This window comes from Ursus arctos, unplaced genomic scaffold (genome assembly GCF_023065955.2).
Source record: "Ursus arctos isolate Adak ecotype North America unplaced genomic scaffold, UrsArc2.0 scaffold_5, whole genome shotgun sequence".
Classification (NCBI taxonomy): domain Eukaryota; kingdom Metazoa; phylum Chordata; class Mammalia; order Carnivora; family Ursidae; genus Ursus; species Ursus arctos.
The window spans coordinates 12,042,212-12,062,959 of NW_026623067.1; the positions used below are offsets into that span (position 1 = coordinate 12,042,212).

The 20,748-nt window shown below is 40.0% G+C and overlaps 1 protein-coding gene across 6 annotated transcripts; it reads left to right on the top strand.

Moving 5' to 3' along the window:
• Positions 1-314: 314 nt before the first annotated feature.
• LOC113261540 (interferon-gamma-inducible GTPase 10-like) lies at positions 315-12,456 on the top strand. Of its 6 annotated transcripts, XM_044387303.3 has the most exons (4): positions 368-649; positions 2,311-2,532; positions 8,280-8,406; positions 10,743-12,456. In XM_044387303.3, the coding sequence occupies exon 4, from the start codon at positions 10,763-10,765 to the stop codon at positions 12,086-12,088; it is 1,326 nt and encodes a 441-aa protein (XP_044243238.1). In that variant the 5' UTR covers positions 368-649; positions 2,311-2,532; positions 8,280-8,406; positions 10,743-10,762; the 3' UTR covers positions 12,089-12,456. The 6 variants fall into 6 exon arrangements, with proteins under 6 accessions (XP_026363477.1, XP_044243238.1, XP_044243240.1 ...); XM_044387305.3 differs by lacking the exon at positions 8,280-8,406; XM_044387302.3 differs by lacking the exon at positions 2,311-2,532 and having other exon boundaries at positions 8,280-8,411.
• Positions 12,457-20,748: the final 8,292 nt, after the last annotated feature.

A 20,748-nucleotide genomic window follows, 5' to 3' on the forward strand; every position in this document is an offset into this window, starting at 1 on the left:
CTTTATTAGGCTTCACTGCCCATACAGTGTGGGCTGTCCATGGTTAACAGGGGGGCCACTAGTGTCATTTTCCCAGGACTCAGGCCTGTGTTCTCTGATTCTGGATTCAGATTCTGTATGGCCTGGACCCCTTACCCTGGTTAGTGTGGCCTCTGAGATGTCACTGAGAAGCCTTCTGCCTGGGATCCGGTGCCTTCCTCTCACTCATGATGCCAAAACACACTATAACAATGGCCTTGGGGCCTTTCAGTTTCATTTCCTGGCAATGGCTGTGTTTCTGGGAAGAAGAGCCCTCAGAACTCTGATTTCACTTTCTGTTCTTGCAAATGTAGAGCTCTGCAATGTGATCGCTCCTTCTTACTATTGGCCCGATTCCTGTGTGGGTTGAGCAGAGGCCAGAGATTATTTAAGTCCTGCCCACTCCTCACAGGCAGTGTAGACATTTGGGGGTGACAGTCAGCTCTTTAATCTCTGCACTGACCACACCAGCACACAGGACCTGTTCCAGTGAAAGGCCAGACTGTGCAGAGGAGCGCTCCTGCTGTGGGCTTAGGGAGCCATTCATCCAGGCTCAGCATTTCCTAAGCTACCCAAGGACACATTCAGAGCTCAACTCCGACACCAGAAGTCTCTTTTCCTTCAGGAACTGGTAAGCAAGGAATCACTTTGGATTGAGTGCAGGTCTAAAAATAGAATTAGAGATCTGTAGGCCTGAGGTTGGGAGAGTCTGCATGGTTGATTTTGGGTGCTGTGGACTTGGACATCTGAGGGGCAGAATGTCCGGTGGATGTCTTAATCCAGTTAGAGCATTTAACTATTTGGGACAATTTCAGAAGGCTGTTGAAGAACAGACTTTGTGCCTGTGAACTGCAGAATGATCATGTGAATGTTAGGGCTGTCAGTAGATAGGGGCTTTTCCCCAAGAGCTTCAGCATCAGACTCCCCCCCCCCCCATGCTTAAATACCTTTCCCTGGGGAGACAATGCATGTATTACCTATTAATAACAAAATTCAAATAAATACATTTTAAAGAGTGATTAGCTTTATCAAAGATTCATGAATTAGGCAGCATTTACCTAGCAAATAGGAAGGAGCTCCACTGAGCTGTAGGAAATGAAATGTTTTTAAAGGAAGAGAGGAGGAGAAAAAGAAAGAAATCATTAACAGGTCCTTTACCACTGTGAGGGCATCAGCTTTGACTCAGGGCAAAACTTCATCCTAACTGGAAAACACACATACAGTAAGAAGAACACATTGACAACCCAGGCTAGGTGATAACTGAATCAAGAATAGCTGTGGGTGTTCAAATGTGTCTCAAAGGAAGAGGTGTGAGTCCTCTGGGGGGCAAAAATAATTTTTTCAAGATAATGGGTCTGACAAGTCAGACACTACTGGTAGACTGTTCCCACAATTTTTTTTATTATGATATATTAATCATCGTACAGTACATCATTAGCTTTTGATGTAGTGTTCCATGATTCATTGTTTGCTTATAACACCCAATGTTCTGTGCAATACATGCCCTCCTTAATACCCATCACTGGGCTAGCCCATCCCCCCACTCTCTAAAACCCTCAGTTTGTTTTCCACAGTCCACAGTCTCTTGTGGTTTATTTCCCCTTCTGTTTACCCTCCCATCATTTTTCCCTTCCTTCTCCTACTGATCTCCCTGCTATTCCTTATGTTCCACAAATGAGTGAAACCATACGATAATTGTCTTTCTCTGCTTGACTTATTTCACTTAGCATAATATCCTCCAGTGCCATCCATGTTGATGCAAATGCTGGGTAATCATTCTGATGGCTGAGTAATATTCCATTGTATATATGGACCACATCTTCTTTATCCATTAATCTGTTGAGGGCATCTGGGCTCCTTCCATAGTTTGGCTATTGTGGACAATGCTGCTATGAACATTGGGGTGCATATGGCCCTTCTCTTCACTATGTCTGTATCTTTGGAGTAAATACCCAGTAGTGCAATTGCTGGGTCATAGGATAGCTCTATTTTTAACTTTTTGAGGGACCTCCACACTGTTTTCCAAAGTGGCTGTACCAACTTGCATTCTCATCAACAGTGTAAGAGGGTTCCCACAATTATATAGAAGCCTCCCCTCAACTGTCTAGCCATAGTTTGGATCATCTTAAAGACACTATGGTGGGTGAGGGAATTAAAAGCAAACAAGCAAAGAAAAAAACACAATGGAATTTGCCAGTGAGCCAAGAAAAACCAAGAAGCTGTCTTGGTTTCCCAGAGCCTTAATGTTCAACTTACAGCCATTGGTTACTCACCTTATTTTCTCTGATTCAGAAGCAGAGTGTTGCCATGTTACCCTAACATCAGAATGGCGGACATCTCACAATGAGGGGACATTTTTGCAGCAGCAGAAGGGATGTTATCCACATGTGCCACAATCTTTATAGATACTTTCGCTGGCTGCTTTGGAATGAGAGTCAGCTGGGGCATTTTCCTGATACTCTGGTTCAGTCCTTTTAGTGTGAGCCTCAGTTTTGACGACAGCAATTTCAGAAGGTAAGAGAGTAATTACAAGCGATAACATTATACTCATATGTATCACATTTCCGGGAATGTCACGTAATTTCTAGAACTCTTGTATACCTACACAAATAGAACATAAAACACAGGATCTTTGTTTTCTAGGAAGATCACTTAATGGATGGAGAACATTCACAACCTACTACCAAAAGTAGATCAAATCGTGGAAAAACAAAGAAAACTTTGTCATTTTGACAGGCAAGAAACCAAATTCTAATATTGAACCAGCTTACTTATGTATTAAAATTTATTCATTCCAATGTGAGTCAGTCCTGACAGGCATAAAATTCCTTTCCAAAGATTCCTTTTTCACAATCTTTTACAGCTTTCTTCTGCCTCAAAAAAAGTGCATCTTCAGTCCACATACATTTTTTTTTACTACTCTTTCATTCAGAGTTATTTCCTTTTTTATTTTTACTAGCTCTAACCACATACATTAATTAGAGTCCTTGACCCTTAGAAATTTTTTTTTTTACCCTCCAAGTAGAACATTTTATTAGGCTTTCTGCTTTTCAACATTACTAAAAATTGGTGTTTTGTGTTTTTTTCCTGGTGGTGGTACTTTTACAAGTTTTTTTAAAATGTTTTTTTATTATATTATGTTAGTCACCATACAGTACATCCCTGGTTTCTGATGTAAAGTTCAATGATTCATTAGTTGCATATAACACCCAGTGCAACATGCAATACGTGCCCTCCTTACTACCCATCACCAGTCTATCCCATTCCCCCACACCCCTCTCCTCTGAAGCCCTCAGTTTGTTTCTCAGAGTCCATAGTGTCTCATGCTTCATTCCCCCTTCTGATTACCCCCCTTTCTTTATCCCTTTCTTCCCCTACCGATCTTCCTCGTTCTTATGTTCCATAGATAAGAGAAATCATATGATAATTGTCTTTCTCTGCTTGACTTATTTCACTTAGCATTATCTCCTCCAGTGCCGTCCATGTTGCAGCAAATGTTAACTCATTCTTTCTGATAGCTGAGTAATATTCCATTGTATATATGGACCACAACTTCTTAATCCAGTCATCTGTTGAAGGGCATCTCGGTTCCCTCCATGATTTAGCTATTGTGGACAATGCTGCTATGAACATTGGTATGCATATGGCCCTTCTCTTCACTACATCTGTATCTTTGGGGTAAATACCCAGTAGTGCAATGGCTGGGTCATAGGGTAGCTCAACTTTTAACTCTTTTTTTTTTTAAAGATTTTATTTATTTATTCGACAGAGATAGAGACAGCCACAGAGAGGGAACACAAGCAGGGGGAGTGGGAGAGGAAGAAGCAGGCTCATAGCGGAAGAGCCTGATGTGGGGCTCGATCCCATAACGCCAGGATCACGCTCTGAGCCGAAGGCAGATGCCTAACCGCTGTGCCACCCAGGCGCCCCCCAACTTTTAACTTTTTAAGAGACCTCCACACTGTTTTCCAGAGTGGCTGTACCAACTTGCATTCCCACCAACAATGTAGGAGGGATCCCCTTTCTCCACATCCTCTCCAGCAATTGTTGTTTCTTGCCTTGTCAGTTTTTGCCATTCTAACTGGTGTAAGGTGGTATCTTAGTGTGGTTTTGATTTGAATTTCCCTGATGGCTAATGATTTTGAACATTTTTTCATGTGTCTGTTAGCCATTTGTATGTCCTCATTGGAAAAGTGTCTGTTCATATCTTCTGCCCATTTTTTGATTTGTTTATTTGTTTCTCACGTATTGAGTTTGAGAAGTTCTTTGTAGATCTTGGATACCAGTCTTTTATCTGTAGTATCATTTGCAAATATGTTCTCCCATTCCATGGTCTGCCTCTTAGTTTTTTTGACTGTTTCCTTGGCTGTGCAGAAGCTTTTTATCTTGATGAAGTCCCACAAGTTCATTTTATCTTTTGTTTCTCTTGCCTTTGGAGATGTGTCATGAAAAAGGTTGCTGTGGCCGATGTCAAAGAGGTTGCTGCCTATGTTCTCCTCTAGGATTTTGATGGATTCCGGTCTCACATTGAGGTCTTTCATCCCTTTGGAGTTTATCTTTGGGTATGGAGTGAGAGAGTGGTCAAGCTTCATTCTTTTGCATGTAGCTGTCCAATTCTCCCAGCACCATTTCCTAAAGAGACTATCTTTTTTCCACTGGATGTTTTTTCCTGCTTTATCAAAGATGAGTTGCCCAAAGAGCTGAGGGTCCATTTCTGGGTTCTCTATTCTGTTCCATTGCTCTATGTGTCTATTTTTGTGCCAGTACCATGCTGTCTTTGTGATCACAGCTTTGTAGTACAGCTCGAAATCTGGCATTGTGATGCCCCCAGCTTTGTTTTTCCTTTTCAACAGTTCCTTGGTGATTCAGGGTCTTTTCTGGTTCCATACAAATTTTAAGGACTATTTGTTCCAGTTCTTAGAAAAATGTCCTCAGTATTTTGATCGGGATAGCATTGAAAGTGTAGATTGCTCTGGGTAGCATAGATATTTTAACTGTGTTAATTCTTCCAATCCATGAGCATGGAATATTTTTCCATCTTTTTGTGTCTTCCTCAATGTCTTTCAAGAGTGACTTATAGTTTCTAGAATATAGATCCTTTACGTCTCTGGTTAAGCTAATTAAAGGTAATGTATGGTTTTTGGTGCTATTGTAAATGGGATGGATTCCCTAATTTCTCTTTCTTTAGTCTCATTTTTCATGTATAGAAATGCAACTGATTTCTGAGCATTGATTTTGTATCCCGCTACATTACTGAATTGCTCTATAACTTCTAATAGTTTGGGAGTGGATTCTTTTGGATTTTCCATATAGAGTATCATGTCATCTGTGAAGAGAGACATTTTGACTTCTTCTTTGCCGATTTGGATACCTTTTATCCCTTTTTGTTGTCTGATTGCTGTTGCTAGGACTTCCAGTACTGTGTTGAATACAAGTGTGGAAAGGGGACATCCTTGTCTTGTTCCTGACCTTATGTTAAATGCTCTCAGTTTTCTCTGTTGAGTATGATGTTCACTGTGGGTTTTTCATATCAGAATTTTATTTTGTTGAAGTATGTTCCCATTAGACCTACTTTGTTAGGGTGTTTATCATAAATGGGTGTTCTACTTTATCAAATGCTTTTGAATCTATTGAAATGACATGTGGTTGTTATCTTTTCTCTTATTGATGTAATACATCACATTGATTATTCTGTAAATATTAAACCACCCTTGTACCCCAAGAATAAATACCACTTTATTGTTCTCCCAACCTATTACAAGGTCTTTGTAACAGAGAAAACCTCAACTTATTTATTTGACTTTAAGTAAACAAAGGTAGAATAAAAATGTTAATTTTAATGTGCATAATTTTAATGCTCATAATGTTTACTTTTCTTAAACCAACAGTCTTAAATTAGCTTTGATACTGAATATTTTACCAGATCACATGAACTTAACATTTAGTTTAGTGTCCATCTTTCTGAGAGTTTTAGAATGCTCAGTTCATACAAGTGCCTGCCTCAAACTAACTAAATAGAGCTCTTTTACAATAAAACCCTCCAGATATATATAGACACACAAACACACAAAGTCCTTATAGCTACTAATTTTTGTGGAAAAGATTTTTAAGATTTAAGACTTTAATATTCCAGTGTTTATCACTGGAATTAATCTTTAGAAGGCCCTGCCAGATTTTGGGTACAATTTGTATTATTGAAAGGCCTCTTTCTCTTTTTTCCCCCTCAGTCTCAGGCAATTGTGGGTTTGTTTATATTTTGAAGACACGATAATATGTATAACTTTATGGGGCAGAGAAAGAATGCAAGTTCCTCCAGGAAGGATTTGGGTTTCCTAAGACCAATACGTCACAAGTCCTTTGAGATACACAGGGAAAGTTTTGGGGTTGGCAATAGAATAGGTGAACTTTGAATTACCTCTAGAGCTGACTTTTGTTGATGGTTTCTGTCAAGGCAGTACAGACATAGGATAACTTAGAATGAGTATTCAAATAAAGGAGGATAGTGGAAAGTAGTAAGACTTACATCAGTCTTACAGTATTTTCTATTGTATACGTCATTTCTTTTTTTACCAGCATTTTTGCAGTGACACTTTCAATGAAACTATTTTTGGAATTTTGAAGGTTTTGCTTTTAAGTGCACTTCCTAAGTGATCTTGTCTAATTGGAATGTTCTTCATAAAGGCCACTGTAATTCTAGGTTGTAATTCCCTTGAGGACTGGCAGCAGTTTGGTAGGACCCTAGCTATAAATGGAGTTTAACCCAGATTTCTGTCCAACCATCTCTAGTCACAGATAGGGAGTGGCTCGCATTGTTGTCTGGCCTTACTTTGTGGCCCCCAACCTGACACTTACCAAGCCAAGTTTTAGGGACACAAAAGAGTCTTGTAGATGCTTATAGCTTGCAGAATCATATAAAATAATGTGCTGAAGGGTAAAGCACTTAACTCTGGATTTTAAAGCTCCCATTTATTTGTTTTTTTGTTTATTTATGTATTCATTTATTTATTTACTATTTTTCTTTAGACTAAGGCTTAACCTCATGTACACATTAACAGAAACCAACAGTACTGAGCTAGTGGAACTATGGACACCAGCAGTACCCAGATAACTAGGGCCTGGGACAAGGAATGAACCAGCAGACCTCCAAGAATGAGGACTGCAGCCTGATTACACACATGGAGAACTGTAGCTGCAGTCAACAGTTCCCAACTTGAGATCTGAGTTCAGAACCAAGGACTAGGTTTAGAAGTTACTGTGGACTGTCCAATAGAGTGTCTTCTACACATTACCACCAATGTCCATCATGGACTAAACCAGAAGGTTCCAAAAATGAAGACTGCAGACAGGAAGAGGGGAACAGACTAAGCCAGCAAAGAGCAGTAAATACAGACTGTGGACTGGAACTGGGGATGGGATTCCAATGTGGACTTGTGGTTTGAACCTAGGGCTAAGGGCTGGTACTCTTTCAGAGTCTTCAGTGTCAGTGACAGAGTGATCCATTACCCTGGACTTGAAAGGCAATTCAATCAGGAGTTCTAATGCAAAAAAAGAGCAGAGCTCAAAGCAAGATGGACTTAAACCAATGGCCCTCGGAAATGTTAAGAAAGATTGTGAACTCAAAAGGACTCCTGGGACACCACACCTGTGCTTCTTGTAGTCCCCAAATACAGTTTGCTTTGGATCTAGACACTGGTTTACGGCCATACCACCCTGATCACACCCAATCTTGTCTGGATCTAGATACTACCACCAAATCTGTTAAAACATGAAATTCAACCAAGTATATTCTAAAAACCTAATTGGATTCATTAAATGGTTTATGAATCAGACAGTATCCCACCCAGCAAAGAGAAAGGAACTCCATCGAGCTACCAAAAAGGAAAAGTTTTTAAGTACAGGGAGAAAGTAGAAAAGAATCCATTGTTTTAGCCAAGTTTGCCTTCCTAGGGGAGAGAAGGGGATCTGTCAGTATAGTTTTTAGTGCTGACTGGGAAAATGCCATGTTGACTACTGAAAGATTACATCCCTGGCGGTTGAAACGGCTGTTAGGTATTAAGCCTTGTTTTACTGACTTGGGACATTAACTTAAGTGGCTCCATTATGGCCCTGTGGCTTTCTTCTTAACACATCACTCCATAGAACTATAAAGTCTGTGAGTCATGTTGTTGAGAGGATGAGATGAGGAATGTATGTATAGATGCACATCTAAGTTTTACTGGCATGGATTTCTTACATTCCCTCCCATTTCTACCACACCTGAGGAGGACACATCACCAGAGGTTGGAATACAAGCTCCCAGGGATACCGTAAAGTGCTCTGACCCTGCTATCCCTGCATTGCTGTCACAGCAGAAAATAATAAATAACAGAGCATCACATACAACATCAGGTGAGGTATGGAACCTTAACAATAGGGCATGGCTTTTGTGAGGTTGAAATTTGCTCAGCACACAGGATTTTGCTGTCCCCATCTGCTTGTCCTTCCCTCCCTGTCATTTGGTTTCCTTTTGCTGCATTTGTTCTATTCTTCAGGACTTGTCTCAGTCAGAATTTTTCCACACTCTCCTCTGTTCTTTCTCCCACATCCCCTGAGAATGCACTGCATGAGACCACACCTGATAGGGTTGAAGTCTCATCTTGTTGGCTCCTCCTTGAGTCCCTGATTGTGTATGCCTCTTTCACGCTCAGGTTTGCTCATTGTGCTTTGTGCACTACCTGTTGTCCAAAGGGGTGATAGTGTTTGCTCTTCACACAGCAATGGGTTGCTCCTGCACATGCCACATGCTCAAGATTTCCACTCTTCTGAATGTGAAGAATATTCCTGCTGGGTAGTCAGAGGTGCTGGCACCATGATTCCTGGTTGTTTAATAGCTGCCTCTTTCACCCATGACAAGATAGACACCCTCCCCCCAGTTTTCTCTTCTAAGGAGAAAGTCTGCATGCCCCATTCATATGTGTGCCAGTCCAGATAATGTACACTTGGTCTGAATAATTTCCTCCAAAAATATCTTTTGCCAACCTCTCCTGGGCTGCAGCTTATGGCTACCAGGAAGCCCTTGGAGGATGTGTCTGATCCCTCATTTTAGCCAAAGGACACCTCTCCAGGCTGCATACTGCCCAGACATCAGTGGAGACTTGAAGTGACTTGATTCCTGGTGTAAAAACTCTGTTCTGTGTCAGGGTTGTCCAGCAGACCCTGAGGCAACAAATGAAAAGATTACCCCGGACACCTTAGTAGGAGAAAGGAGATGGTCTGGGGACCAGGCGGTCTAGTGGTGAAAAGTCCAGAACCAGATTCTGCCTCCACGTTTATTGTGAATGTTATCAATACAACAAGGGAATAAGAAAAACAAGAAGGAATGTGAAGCTGTAGTAATTACGACGATGGCATAGGGAGTGTCGTGTGATTGGAACAAGCTGTGCTCCTGAAGTGCATGCAGACAGGGAGTGTGTGGAATGCATGACCTCCAAAGATAAATGTGTCTACTAAGTCAAGCATTTACTCCTTGGACTGGTACATTGAACCAGAACAAGAATCTGGCAATTTTCAGCCCAGAAACCTTAAAGGGGCCCAGTTTTCTGGACACTCCTTCTTTGCCTTTCAACCAGTCTCATCTAGGGACACATGTGTTTATTAAATCTTCTCAAGCCAGGCACTATGAATTCCCTTAGGAGATATCCCATCCCATTTAGTCCTGAGTATATGATTTCCTTGGTGCCCATATCTCAAGGTATTATAATCCTTCATGCTCAAATAGGTCCAGGACTCCAGAACAAGCTCAGTTTGATTGGCATCAGGAAAGGTGACAAAGGAACCTCCTTATCATGGCTGACTTCTTACAACATTCCACTCAGGTCCTACTTCAGTTTTTGCTCACACCACCTTTTCCATCAATAACACTTTATATACCAGTCAGTCCTCCATGTGGCTTGTCTCTCCCATAGGGTTTCTGTTCTTTTATGCACAGACATGAAGCAAGTGATGGGCGGGGTCTCAGGATAGTTGGAGTGCTTCATAGCAAGTCCAGGTAGATAGTCCAGCATGACTTTTTAGAACATGGAAATCCATGCCTCCTGCTGTATCTACTACCAGAAAACAGAATCCTTTTAACACCTTATTTCATGAGCCAACATACCTTCTAAATAAAAGAAAACACATTGCCAATCATTAAAATTTTCTGTCTCCTAATGAAGATATATAGTATCGTTCCTGAGAAGGAAAGGTGCCACTCATCCTTATTTAGCTACCTCGTATGAGAACCAAGGTCTCATGGTGGTGTTGAAGGTTATCGGAAGTGGAATTTCTGGAGGGTCCCACAGCACAGGTGGGAAGGGTGTGGGGGTAAGTGCTGGTGCTGTTTCAGATTTGTCACCATGAAGAAGTGTTATTTTCATAACATTACAAATAAATAAAGCTAAAGCAAGGTAAACAAAGAAAAATGTGGGCAGAAAAGTTTGGAAAGAAGAATCAGTCTTTAAAATAAGTCCTGCAAGAATGAAAAGTATCTTAAAGAAGAAGGGCTTTCCAAGATAAGGGAAGAGACTGAGCAAGGGCAAACTTTACATCCAGGTCAGAAGTCCACACAATGTCTGGACAGAAAGAGAAGGGATGCTGGATACAACGTTGTGCCCAGGACTGACCTTATACCTGTACCCAACAGCACAGCCCAATCCACCCCTTGGTATACTAACTATTTTTCCTTCTCTCTTTTCTCCTCCCCATAGTGCCTTCTGCTGCTCCAGCCATGGGTCAGTCCTCCTCTTCCACAGTCTCTCATACAAAGGGTGGTGATTTGGCCTCCAGCTTTGACAAGTTTTTTAAGGACTTCAAGGTGGAAAGCAAAATCATCTCTCAGGAAACCATCGAGTCAATTCGATCAAGACTGAAAGAGGGGGACCTTCCGAGTGCAGTTTCTGCAATCGGTGATGCATTGAGAGAGATTGATAATGCCCCACTGAGCATTGCTGTGACTGGGGAGTCTGGGACAGGAAAGTCCACCTTCATCAATGCCCTGCGGTGTATGGGGGCTGAGGAAGACGGGGCTGCTCCTACTGGCCCAATAGAGACAACTTTTGAGAGAACTCCATACAAACACCCAAAGTTTCCCAATGTAACATTATGGGACCTGCCTGGCATAGGGACCACTAACTTTCAGCCTCATGACTATTTGGAGAAAATGAAATTTAGGGAGTATGACTTCTTTATTATCATCTCTGCTACACGCTTCAAAATCAATGATGCACAACTGGCTGTAGCAATTAAAAAAATGAAGAAGAATTTCTACTTTGTTCGAACTAAAGTAGACAGTGATTTATATAATCTAAGAAGGAGTCAACCCAACAAATTCAATGAACATGAAATCCTGCAAAGGATCCGCAATGACTGTGTTACTCGACTTCAGAAGGCCAATGTGAGTGATGCTCAGGTCTTCTTAGTCTCCAGCTTTGATTTGGCTTGCTATGATTTCCAAAACCTGGAGACCACCCTTCTGAGGGAGCTCCCAGCCCACAAGCGCCACATCTTCATGCAAAACCTGCCAAATATTACTGAGGTAACCATTGACCGGAAGAGGGATTCCCTGAAACAGAAGGTCTGGCTAGAGGCCTTGAAGGCTGGAGCATTGGCCACTGTCCCTTTCATGGGCTACATCAGTGATAATGATGTGGAGACTTTAAAGGACACTTTAACCCTCTACAGGGTTTACTTTGGGCTGGATGATGCATCCCTGAAAATCATGGCCAACGACTTGCACGTGTCGGTGGAGAAACTCATGGCAAACCTTAAGTGTCCCCATTTGCTATCAATTGAGAAGGATGATGAGTCCTTAGGGGAAAAACTGTTGAGATACGTGGAAATATTCTGCTCTGTTAGTGGAGGACCCATTGCTGCTGCGCTTTACTATAGCAAGATTTACAGTTTGCAAAATTATTTCCTTGAGACTGTGGTGAGTGATGCGAAAGTTCTTCTTAAAAAAGAAGAGATTTTTAAAGACTCTGAGGACCCTGGGCAAACCTATCTACCTCAGGATGTCAGGAATGAAAATGGGGAAAGTGAGGCAGTCAGTGCCTGAATTATTCTCAGTGTTGACATGGCACTGGTTCCTGGAAAGATGACTTAGGGCTTCCTTTCAGCATTCTGACCCTCTGTCCTTAAGGGTATCACAGATATTTCCATAATACGCTCTTCAACAAACCACTAACTTAGTGACTATTGACAGTGAAAGCAATGAACACTAAAGAATCTTTCCTTCATATGATTCTTTGGGGGGAAATGAAGGACGGTAATCTGGAATTTTCTGCTTGGTGGAGAGAATAACTCTTTGTGTGATGGTTACTTCATACACAGCACTGATCTTTCTACTGATATGTTAGTAAAAAATGGCTATGCATGTAGTGGTTTCTGAAAAATGAATTTTTAAATAAATGTATGTGTAGTGCATCCTTGGTGTTCCTGACATTCTGTTATGAATCCATAAATTCTTTTTCTTAAAGTTTTTATTTAAATTCCAATTAAGGAACATACAGTGTAATATTAGTTTCAGGTGTAGTTTCAGGAGGTGATTCAACACCTCCATGTAACACCCAGTGCTCATCACAAAAAGGACACTCCTTAATTCCGATCTCCTATTTAATCCATCCCCCCCCCAGTCACCTCCCTTCTAGTAACCATTAGTTTGTACTCTATAGTTAAATATCTGTTTCTTGGTTTTCTGTTCTCTGTCTCTTTTTTTCCCTTTGCTTATTTGTTTTGTCTCTTAAGTTCCACATATGAATGAATTCATATGATACTTGTCTTCTTTGAGCAACTTATTTCACTTAACGTAACTCTATTCTCATCCATGTCATTGCAAATGGCAAGACTTCATTCTGTTTTATGGCTGAGTAATATTTCATTGTATCTATATCTTTATCTATATATCATATCTTCTTTTTTTAAAAGATTTTATTTATTTGACAGAGAGAGACAGCCAGCTAAAGAGGGAACACAAGCAGAGGGAGTGAGAGAGGAAGAAGCAGGCTCCTAGCGGAGAAGCCTGATGTGGGGCTCGATCCCAGAACACTGGGATCACACCCTGAGCCGAAGGCAGACGCTTAATGACTGAGCCACCCAGGCGCCCCTATATATCATATCTTCTTAATCCATTGAGCAGTCAATGAACATGTGGGCTGTTTCTATTATTTGGCTATCATAGATAATGCTGCTATAAACATTGGGGTGCATGTATCCCTTTTAATTAGTATTTTTCTAATCTTTGGGCACATACCTAGTAGTGCTGCATCATTGGGTACTTCTATTTTTAACTTTTTGAGGAACCTCCATACTTTTTTCCAGAGTGTCTGCACCAGTTTGCATTTCTACCAATGGTGCAAGAGGGTTACTCTTTCTCCACATCCTCACCAATACCAGCTGTTTGTCGTGTTGCTGATTTTAGCCATTCTGAGGAGTGTAAGTTGATATATCATTGAAGTTCTAATTTGCATTTCCTTGATAAAGAGTGATGTTGAACATCTTTTCATGGGCCTTTTGGCCAGCTGGATGCCTTTTTTGGAAAAACGTTTATTCATGTCTTCTGCCCATTTTTATGTTATTTATTATTTGTATGTTGAATTGTATAAGTTCTTTGTGTATTTTGGATACTAACCCTTTATCAGGTATGTCACTTGCAAATATCTTGTCCCATTCCAGAGGTTGCCTTTTACTTTTCTTGGCTGTTTCCTTCACTGTGCAGAAGCTTTTTCTTTGATGTTAGTCCCAATAGTTTATTTTTGCTTTTGTTTCCCTTGTCTCAGGAGACTCTTCTAGACAGAAGTTGCTAAAGCCAATATCAGAGAAGTTATTGTGTGTGTTCTCCTCTAGGATTTTTATGGTTCTAAGTCTCACATTTAATTCTTTAATCCATTTTTCTATTTATTTTTGTGTATGGTGTAAAGAAGTGGTACAGTTTTAGGGAGTGTCTCTGGTGTGTGCTGCATGCACTCTGCTGCTGTATTTTGGCTACTCTGTCCGTCAGGCCAATTGTCTGCAGAGGCTCTCCTTGCCTGCAGTAGGCAGTGTTTGGTCCTTGTCCTGAATGTCCTGAGTTTTAACTAAGTGTGCTCTGGTCTTCTTGTGAAATGAGACCTAACACCACCTCTATGAGAACTGAAGACCTGCAGAACTCTCTGGTTGGTGGGAGATGTGGTGTGGGCAGGGATTTGTGCTGGTCTTCTGGAGAAGGAGCCTGTCATGCTGATGGAAACCTGTCATGTCTGACAGAAGCCTGACTAAAAAGGGCATTGCCACTGGAGCTCAGAGGGGTGGGGCTTGGCATATGCAAGTTAAGCAGCCAGTGTTTGCGCTCTGCTGTTTCCTGCAGGTGGCTCTGTGTTTATACTGAAGGGTGGGGAGGGAAATGGCACTGGCCACTTCCTTTGTTCCCAGGGAGGTGCCTCCACGATGCTGCCTCTCAAGGACTGGCCTGAGAAGATTGAATCATCTCCCCACTATGTGCCCCAGGCGCTATTTAGATCACTGTTTCCACTGTCTGTACTGGGGGTGTTTGCCTGTGTTCTCACAAGGAGCAGTGCAGTGCCCTCTGGGCTGTAACTCAGCTAAGCCCACTGACATTTAAAATTCCAGGTTTAAGCCCTACCAGTTTCAAGAACTCATGACATTCAGACCCTCTTATTTCCCATGCCAGTGGCTTTGGGGAAATGTTTTCCTTTTGTGTTACCTGTGTGCACCAATCACTCTTGTCCTTCTCTGTGACCATGCCTCCCTCCCCTCCACAGCACCCATGATCCCTTTCTCCCCTAAACCATGGCTCTGCACATCCTGCCTTCTTCAATGTGGCCTCTTCTCTCTTCTAGTCATGGGGTTTGGTCTGTAATCTTCATGGTCTATTTCTGGGGTATTTAAGATGATTTGATAGTTATCTAGTTGTGTCTGTGGGACAAGGTAAGCCTAGGGTCCTCCTACTCTGCCACTATTTTCCTCTCCAAAACATTTGCTTTCATTCATGAATGCATGCAATCTGATCATTAATAGATTATCAATTAATGTTCACTGATATCCTTCTTGTCCTTTCTAGGGTTATCATTATATTTAATAAACATAAAAGAGAGTGAGATGAACATGTGTCACAGGAAATGAAAGAGAAACATTAGCTAAGAAAAATCTTTATGTGGGGTATTTGTGAGAGAGACAAGTGCATAAGATGGGAAAATAGTCGGGGGCACCTGGGTGGCACAGCGGTTAAGCGTCTGCCTTTGGCTCAGGGCGTGATCCCAGCGTTATGGGATCGAACCCCACATCAGGCTCCTCCTCTGTGAGCCTGCTTCTTCCTCTCCCACTCCCCCTGCTTGTGTTCCCTCTCTCGCTGGCTGTCTCTATCTCTGTCAAATAAATAAATAAAATCTTTAAAAAAAAAGATGGGAAAATAGTCAGAGGGTTTGCATATTGCGGGTCTAGATGTTCCTTGCTTGCTAGCAGTATATTCTGTGCTTAAACTTCAAAGGTTAGGGAATAAGAAACAAGAGGATTGTGATTACTACATGGAAATAAAAAAAAATGCAAAAGATCCTTAAACATATCCAATCCTTCATCTAATAAGGGAAATGCAAATTAGAAATGACATCTACACTAAGAAATCATTTATTCCCTATTAGATTAGGGGAAATTGCAAAGTTTGGTGGAATTGTAGAAAAATAGTTGTTGTCATACAATGCTGGTGGTTGCAGAAATGATATAGCTTATAATATGGTGAATTAAACCATCTCTAGGGAAATCACACACACATTTACACTTTGCCACAGTGATCACACTTTGAAGAATCTGGGCCATAAAAATTGAGAGTAGATTGGTGATTGGCAGGGGTTGGAAAGTGGAGAAAATGTGTAATGCTATTGAAAGAGTACAAGCTTTCAGTTATAAGATGAATGTGACTACAGTTAATAATACTGTTTTGTATGCTTGAAATTTGTTAGCAGCATAGGTCCTAAGCATTCCTACCACACAGGCACAAAAGTTAAATATGTGAGGTGATGGATGTATTAATTAACCTGATTGTGGTAATCATTTCACAAAATGTACAATTATATCACATCATCACCTTGTGTACTTTAAATATATATGATTTTATCTGTCATTTTTACCTAATAAGCTGGGGGGGAATGAACAAATAAATTAGAAATATATATATATATATAATTTTTAATATATATATAAAGTTATTAATTGCAACACTATTTGAAATGGGAAAGCACTAAGTTGAAATGTTCTTCAACAGGAAATGTTATTGCCACAAAATAGACGACTTGACAACTATCCAAAGAGTGAGTAATACCCTATATATTGCTATGCTCTCATCTCCAGGATATATTGTTTATTCAAGCAAAAACTAAGATGGAGAATTATGTGTATAGTATGTTACTGATGATCTAAGACAGTTCAAAATGTAAATATAGATTTGCATATATTCTTCAATTAAACATGAGAAAACTTTAGGAATAAAATTCAATTAGCTACAGGGGAAGTGATGATAGTGGGTGGAGAGGCAATGGTAAGAGCTAGATTTCACTTAATGCAACATATTTTCATTGGAACTATGCAAATGTTTTACATAGATATATAACTGTATAGTTAAACAGAGACCCAACATTTATGGAAGTACAAAGCAAATCAAAATAAATTAATCTAAGCTAATGGGTGGACTAACAAAGCAGAAGATTTTTTTAAATTTTATTTATTTATTCATAACTTTAAAAATTACAGTATAATTAGAGTTAAGACGGCAGAGGAATGGGGGGGCCCTAAGTTTGTCTCATCCCTTGAATACATCCAGATAGTTATCAAATCATTCTGAACACCTGAGAAATCAACCAGAGATCTGAGAAAAGAAATGCTATGAGTCTACTTGTAGAAAAGTGAGTGCTTTTAGAAGTTAGGAGGTGTGGAGACTTGAACCTGGGGTGACATAACTGAGGATACGGCAGAGAGGAGGGACCTGCTTAAGGAGGCTTCTGCAAAGTATTATAAGCAAAAGAGAGCAAAATTGGAATGTTTAAAAATCTGCTACAATGAAGGACGTCCCTGGCTTAAAAGTGCTCAGGTGGTGATCAGGGCAGAATCACAGATGTGACGGTGTGATCTCAGGATCCCCAGTGTTACAAGAAGAATGGGGGGGGGTGTGCCTGAGTGGGGCAGAGTTCCCAGGCATAGGGGTGGGGAAACTGGCTGAAAACAGTGAGTCTAGGGGCCAGCTATCTGCTCTATGTTGCCACAAACTGTGAACCACTCCACAGTCATACCACTGCTTTCCTGCAAGGGAACAAGCAAAAAGCAGAAGTGTGATGAGACCCACTCCCTCCGCTGGGAGGAACAGCATGGGTCCCAGCCACAGGAGTCTGTAAAATTTGGAGTTTTGAAACTCAGTCACATGCCTGAGATTAAAAAAACAAAACACCCAAAAACTTAGTCACAGGCAGGGTGAACACAGAGTTCTGATGGAAACCAGGGAGACGAGAGTGATTGCTTTTTTGTGAGGGCTCACTGAAGGGTGGGGAGCGTGAACTTCCAGCTCTGGAGCTAGAGAGTGGGGCACCATCATATTCATCCTATAGATCAATGTTGAAAGACTTCAGGGAGCAAAACAGCTGCACATGCTGGAATCTGGAACCACCTACACTGAGCACTGCCTCTGTGCAAGGGAGAAACGTTTGTAATAGGGCAGGTCCACCTGAGAATCAGCACAACAGGCCCATCCCTGAGAAGGCCAGCACAAACAATTGACTCCCATGAAGTTTACTGATCATAGGGGGTTGCAAAGCTTCAGATCTTGGGGAAAACAGTATATAGCATTCTTTGTATTTTTATTCTTTAGTCTTTTAGTATTATTTTTTCAGTTATTGTCTTATTTTTTTCAATTCTTTTCTTCTTTCTTAATTTTTATTTTATATATATATATATATGTTATATATATATTTTAAATTTTTTGTTTCCATTCATTGTATTTTATAAATATCAGTATAGCAGTAGAGCAATCTAGCAATCTATCTATATCAATCTATCTATCTATCTATCTATCTATATTTACATTTTTCTTTCTTATTTTGGGATCTAGTTTTTTTTTAACAAGGAGACCAAAACACACCCAGGATCTAGTGTTTGTTTTGTTTTGTTCTTTTTTTGTTTTGTTTTGCTTTCTGTTGTCATTATTATTCTTGTTTTTTTTTCCTTTTCTTTCTATGTTTCTTTTCTGGACAAAATGAGGAGATAGAGAAATTCACCCCAAAAGAAAGAACAAGAGGTAGTACTCACTGCAAGAGATTTAATCGATCTGGATATAAGTAAAGATGTCTGAACTAGGATTTAAAACAATGATTATAAAGATACTAGCTGGGCTTGAAAAAAGACAATAGAGAAATGCTTGCTGTAGAAATAAACCAAACAAAACAAAGCTACAATTTATTCAGGCCAAATTTAAAAATGCTGTTGTTGACATGCAATCCCAAGTGGAGGCCATAAAAACAAGGATGAATGAAGTAAAAGAGCAAATCAGCAATATAGAAAATAAAATGATAGAAATAAGGAAGCTGAAAAGAAGACAGAAAGAAAACTATTAGATCACAAAGAGATTTACAGAAATCAGTGATTCCAAAAGGCAAAATAATATCAGTACATAGGGGTCCTAGAAGATGAGGAGTGGGAGAAAGGAGCAAAAGTTTTATCTGAACAAATTATAGCTCAGAACTTCCCTAAACTGAGAAAGGAAACAGACATTCAAATCCAGGAGGCATAATAAGCCCCCTCAAAATTAATAAAATTAGGTCAAACCTTGACACACAATAGTGAAGCTTGCAAATTTCAAAGATAAAGAGAAAATCCTGAAAGCAGCTCAGGACAAGAGGTCCATAAATGACAATGGTAGAAACATAAGGCTGGCAGCTGACCTGTCCACAGAGATCTGGCAAGCCAGAAAAGACTGGCATGATATGTTCAATGTGTAAAATGAGAATAATATGCACTAAGATTACTTTACTCATCAAAGCTGCCATTCAGAATAGAAGGAGAGATAAAAAGCTTCCAGGACAAACAAAAACTAAAGGAATTTGTGATGACTAAATCAGCCCTGCAGAAAATATTAAAAGGAATCATTTGAGTGGAGAGAGAGCCCAATAGTAACAAAGACCAGAAAGAAAAAGAGATGATCAACAGTAACAATGACTTTACAGGTAATATAATGGCACTAAATTCAAGTCTTTCAATAATTACTCTGAATCTAAATGGATTCAATGCTCCAATCAAAAGACATAGGGTATGACAGTGAGTATAAAAAAAGAAGACCCATCAATATGTTGCTTAAAAGAGACTCATTTTAGATCCAAAGACACCTCCAGATTGAAAGTGAGGGGGTGGAGAACCATTTATCATGCTAATAGACATCAAAATAAAGCTGGACTAGCCAACTTCTGTCAGACAAACTAGATTTTGAACCAAAGACTGTAGCAAGGGATGAAGAGGGACACAATATCATAATAAAAGGGTCTATCCAACAAGAAGACCTAACAAAGGTAAATATTTTTGCCCCTAACATGGGAGTGGCCAAATATATAAACCGATTACTAACAAAATTAAATACACTCATTGATAATAATACAATAATAGTAGGGGACATTAACACCCCACTGACAGCAATGGACAGATCATCCAAGCAGAAGATCAACAAGGAAACAAGAGCTTTGAATAAGAAGGGCATCAGATGGACTTCACACATATGTTCAGAGCGTTCTATCCTAAAGCAACAGAACACAAATTCTTATTGAGTGCACATGGAACATTTTCCAGAATAGATCACATACTGGTTCACAAATCAGTTCTCAACCAGTACCAAAAGATAGAGATCATTCCCTGCATATTTTTGGACCACCGTGCTTTGAAACTGGAACTCAATCACAGGAGGAAATTTGGAAAGAACTCAAAAACATGGAGGCTAAAGAGCATCCTACTAAAGAATGAATGAGTTAAACAGGATACTAAAGAAGAATTTTAAAAATTCACGGAAACAAATAAAAATGAAAGCACAACTGTTCAACACCTTTGGGAAGCAGGTGCTTTGCTACCCAAAGCAATCTACACATTCAATGCAATCCCTATCAAAATGCAGCACTCTGGCTAGACAAGTCTCCAAAGGCAAGGGAAACAAAAGCAAAAATGAACTATTGGGATCTCCTCAGGATAAAAAGGTTTTGCTCAGCAAAGGAAACAGTCAATAAATCTATAGGACAACCTATGGAATGGGAGAAGATATTTCCTAATGACTTATCAGATAAGAGGGAAGTATATAGCAATACAAGCCTTTCTCAAGAAACAAGAAAGGTCTCAAATACACAAGTTAAACTTACACCTAAAGGACCTGCAGAAAGAACAGAAAATAAAGCCTGAACACAGCAGGAGAAAAAAATTAATAAAGATTAGAGCAGAAATCAATGAAATAGTAACCAAAAGAACAGTAGAACAGTTCAACAGAACTAGGAGCTGGTTCCTTAAAAGAATTAATACGATCAATAAATCCCTGGCCAGACTTATCCAAAATAAAATAGAAAGGACTCAAATAAAAAAAAATCATGAATGAAAAATGAGAGATCACAACCAAGACGGAAGAAATATGAATGCTAAGAATATTATGAGCAATAATATGCCAATAAATTCGGCAAGACGGAGGAAATGGATACATTCGTAGAAACATATAAA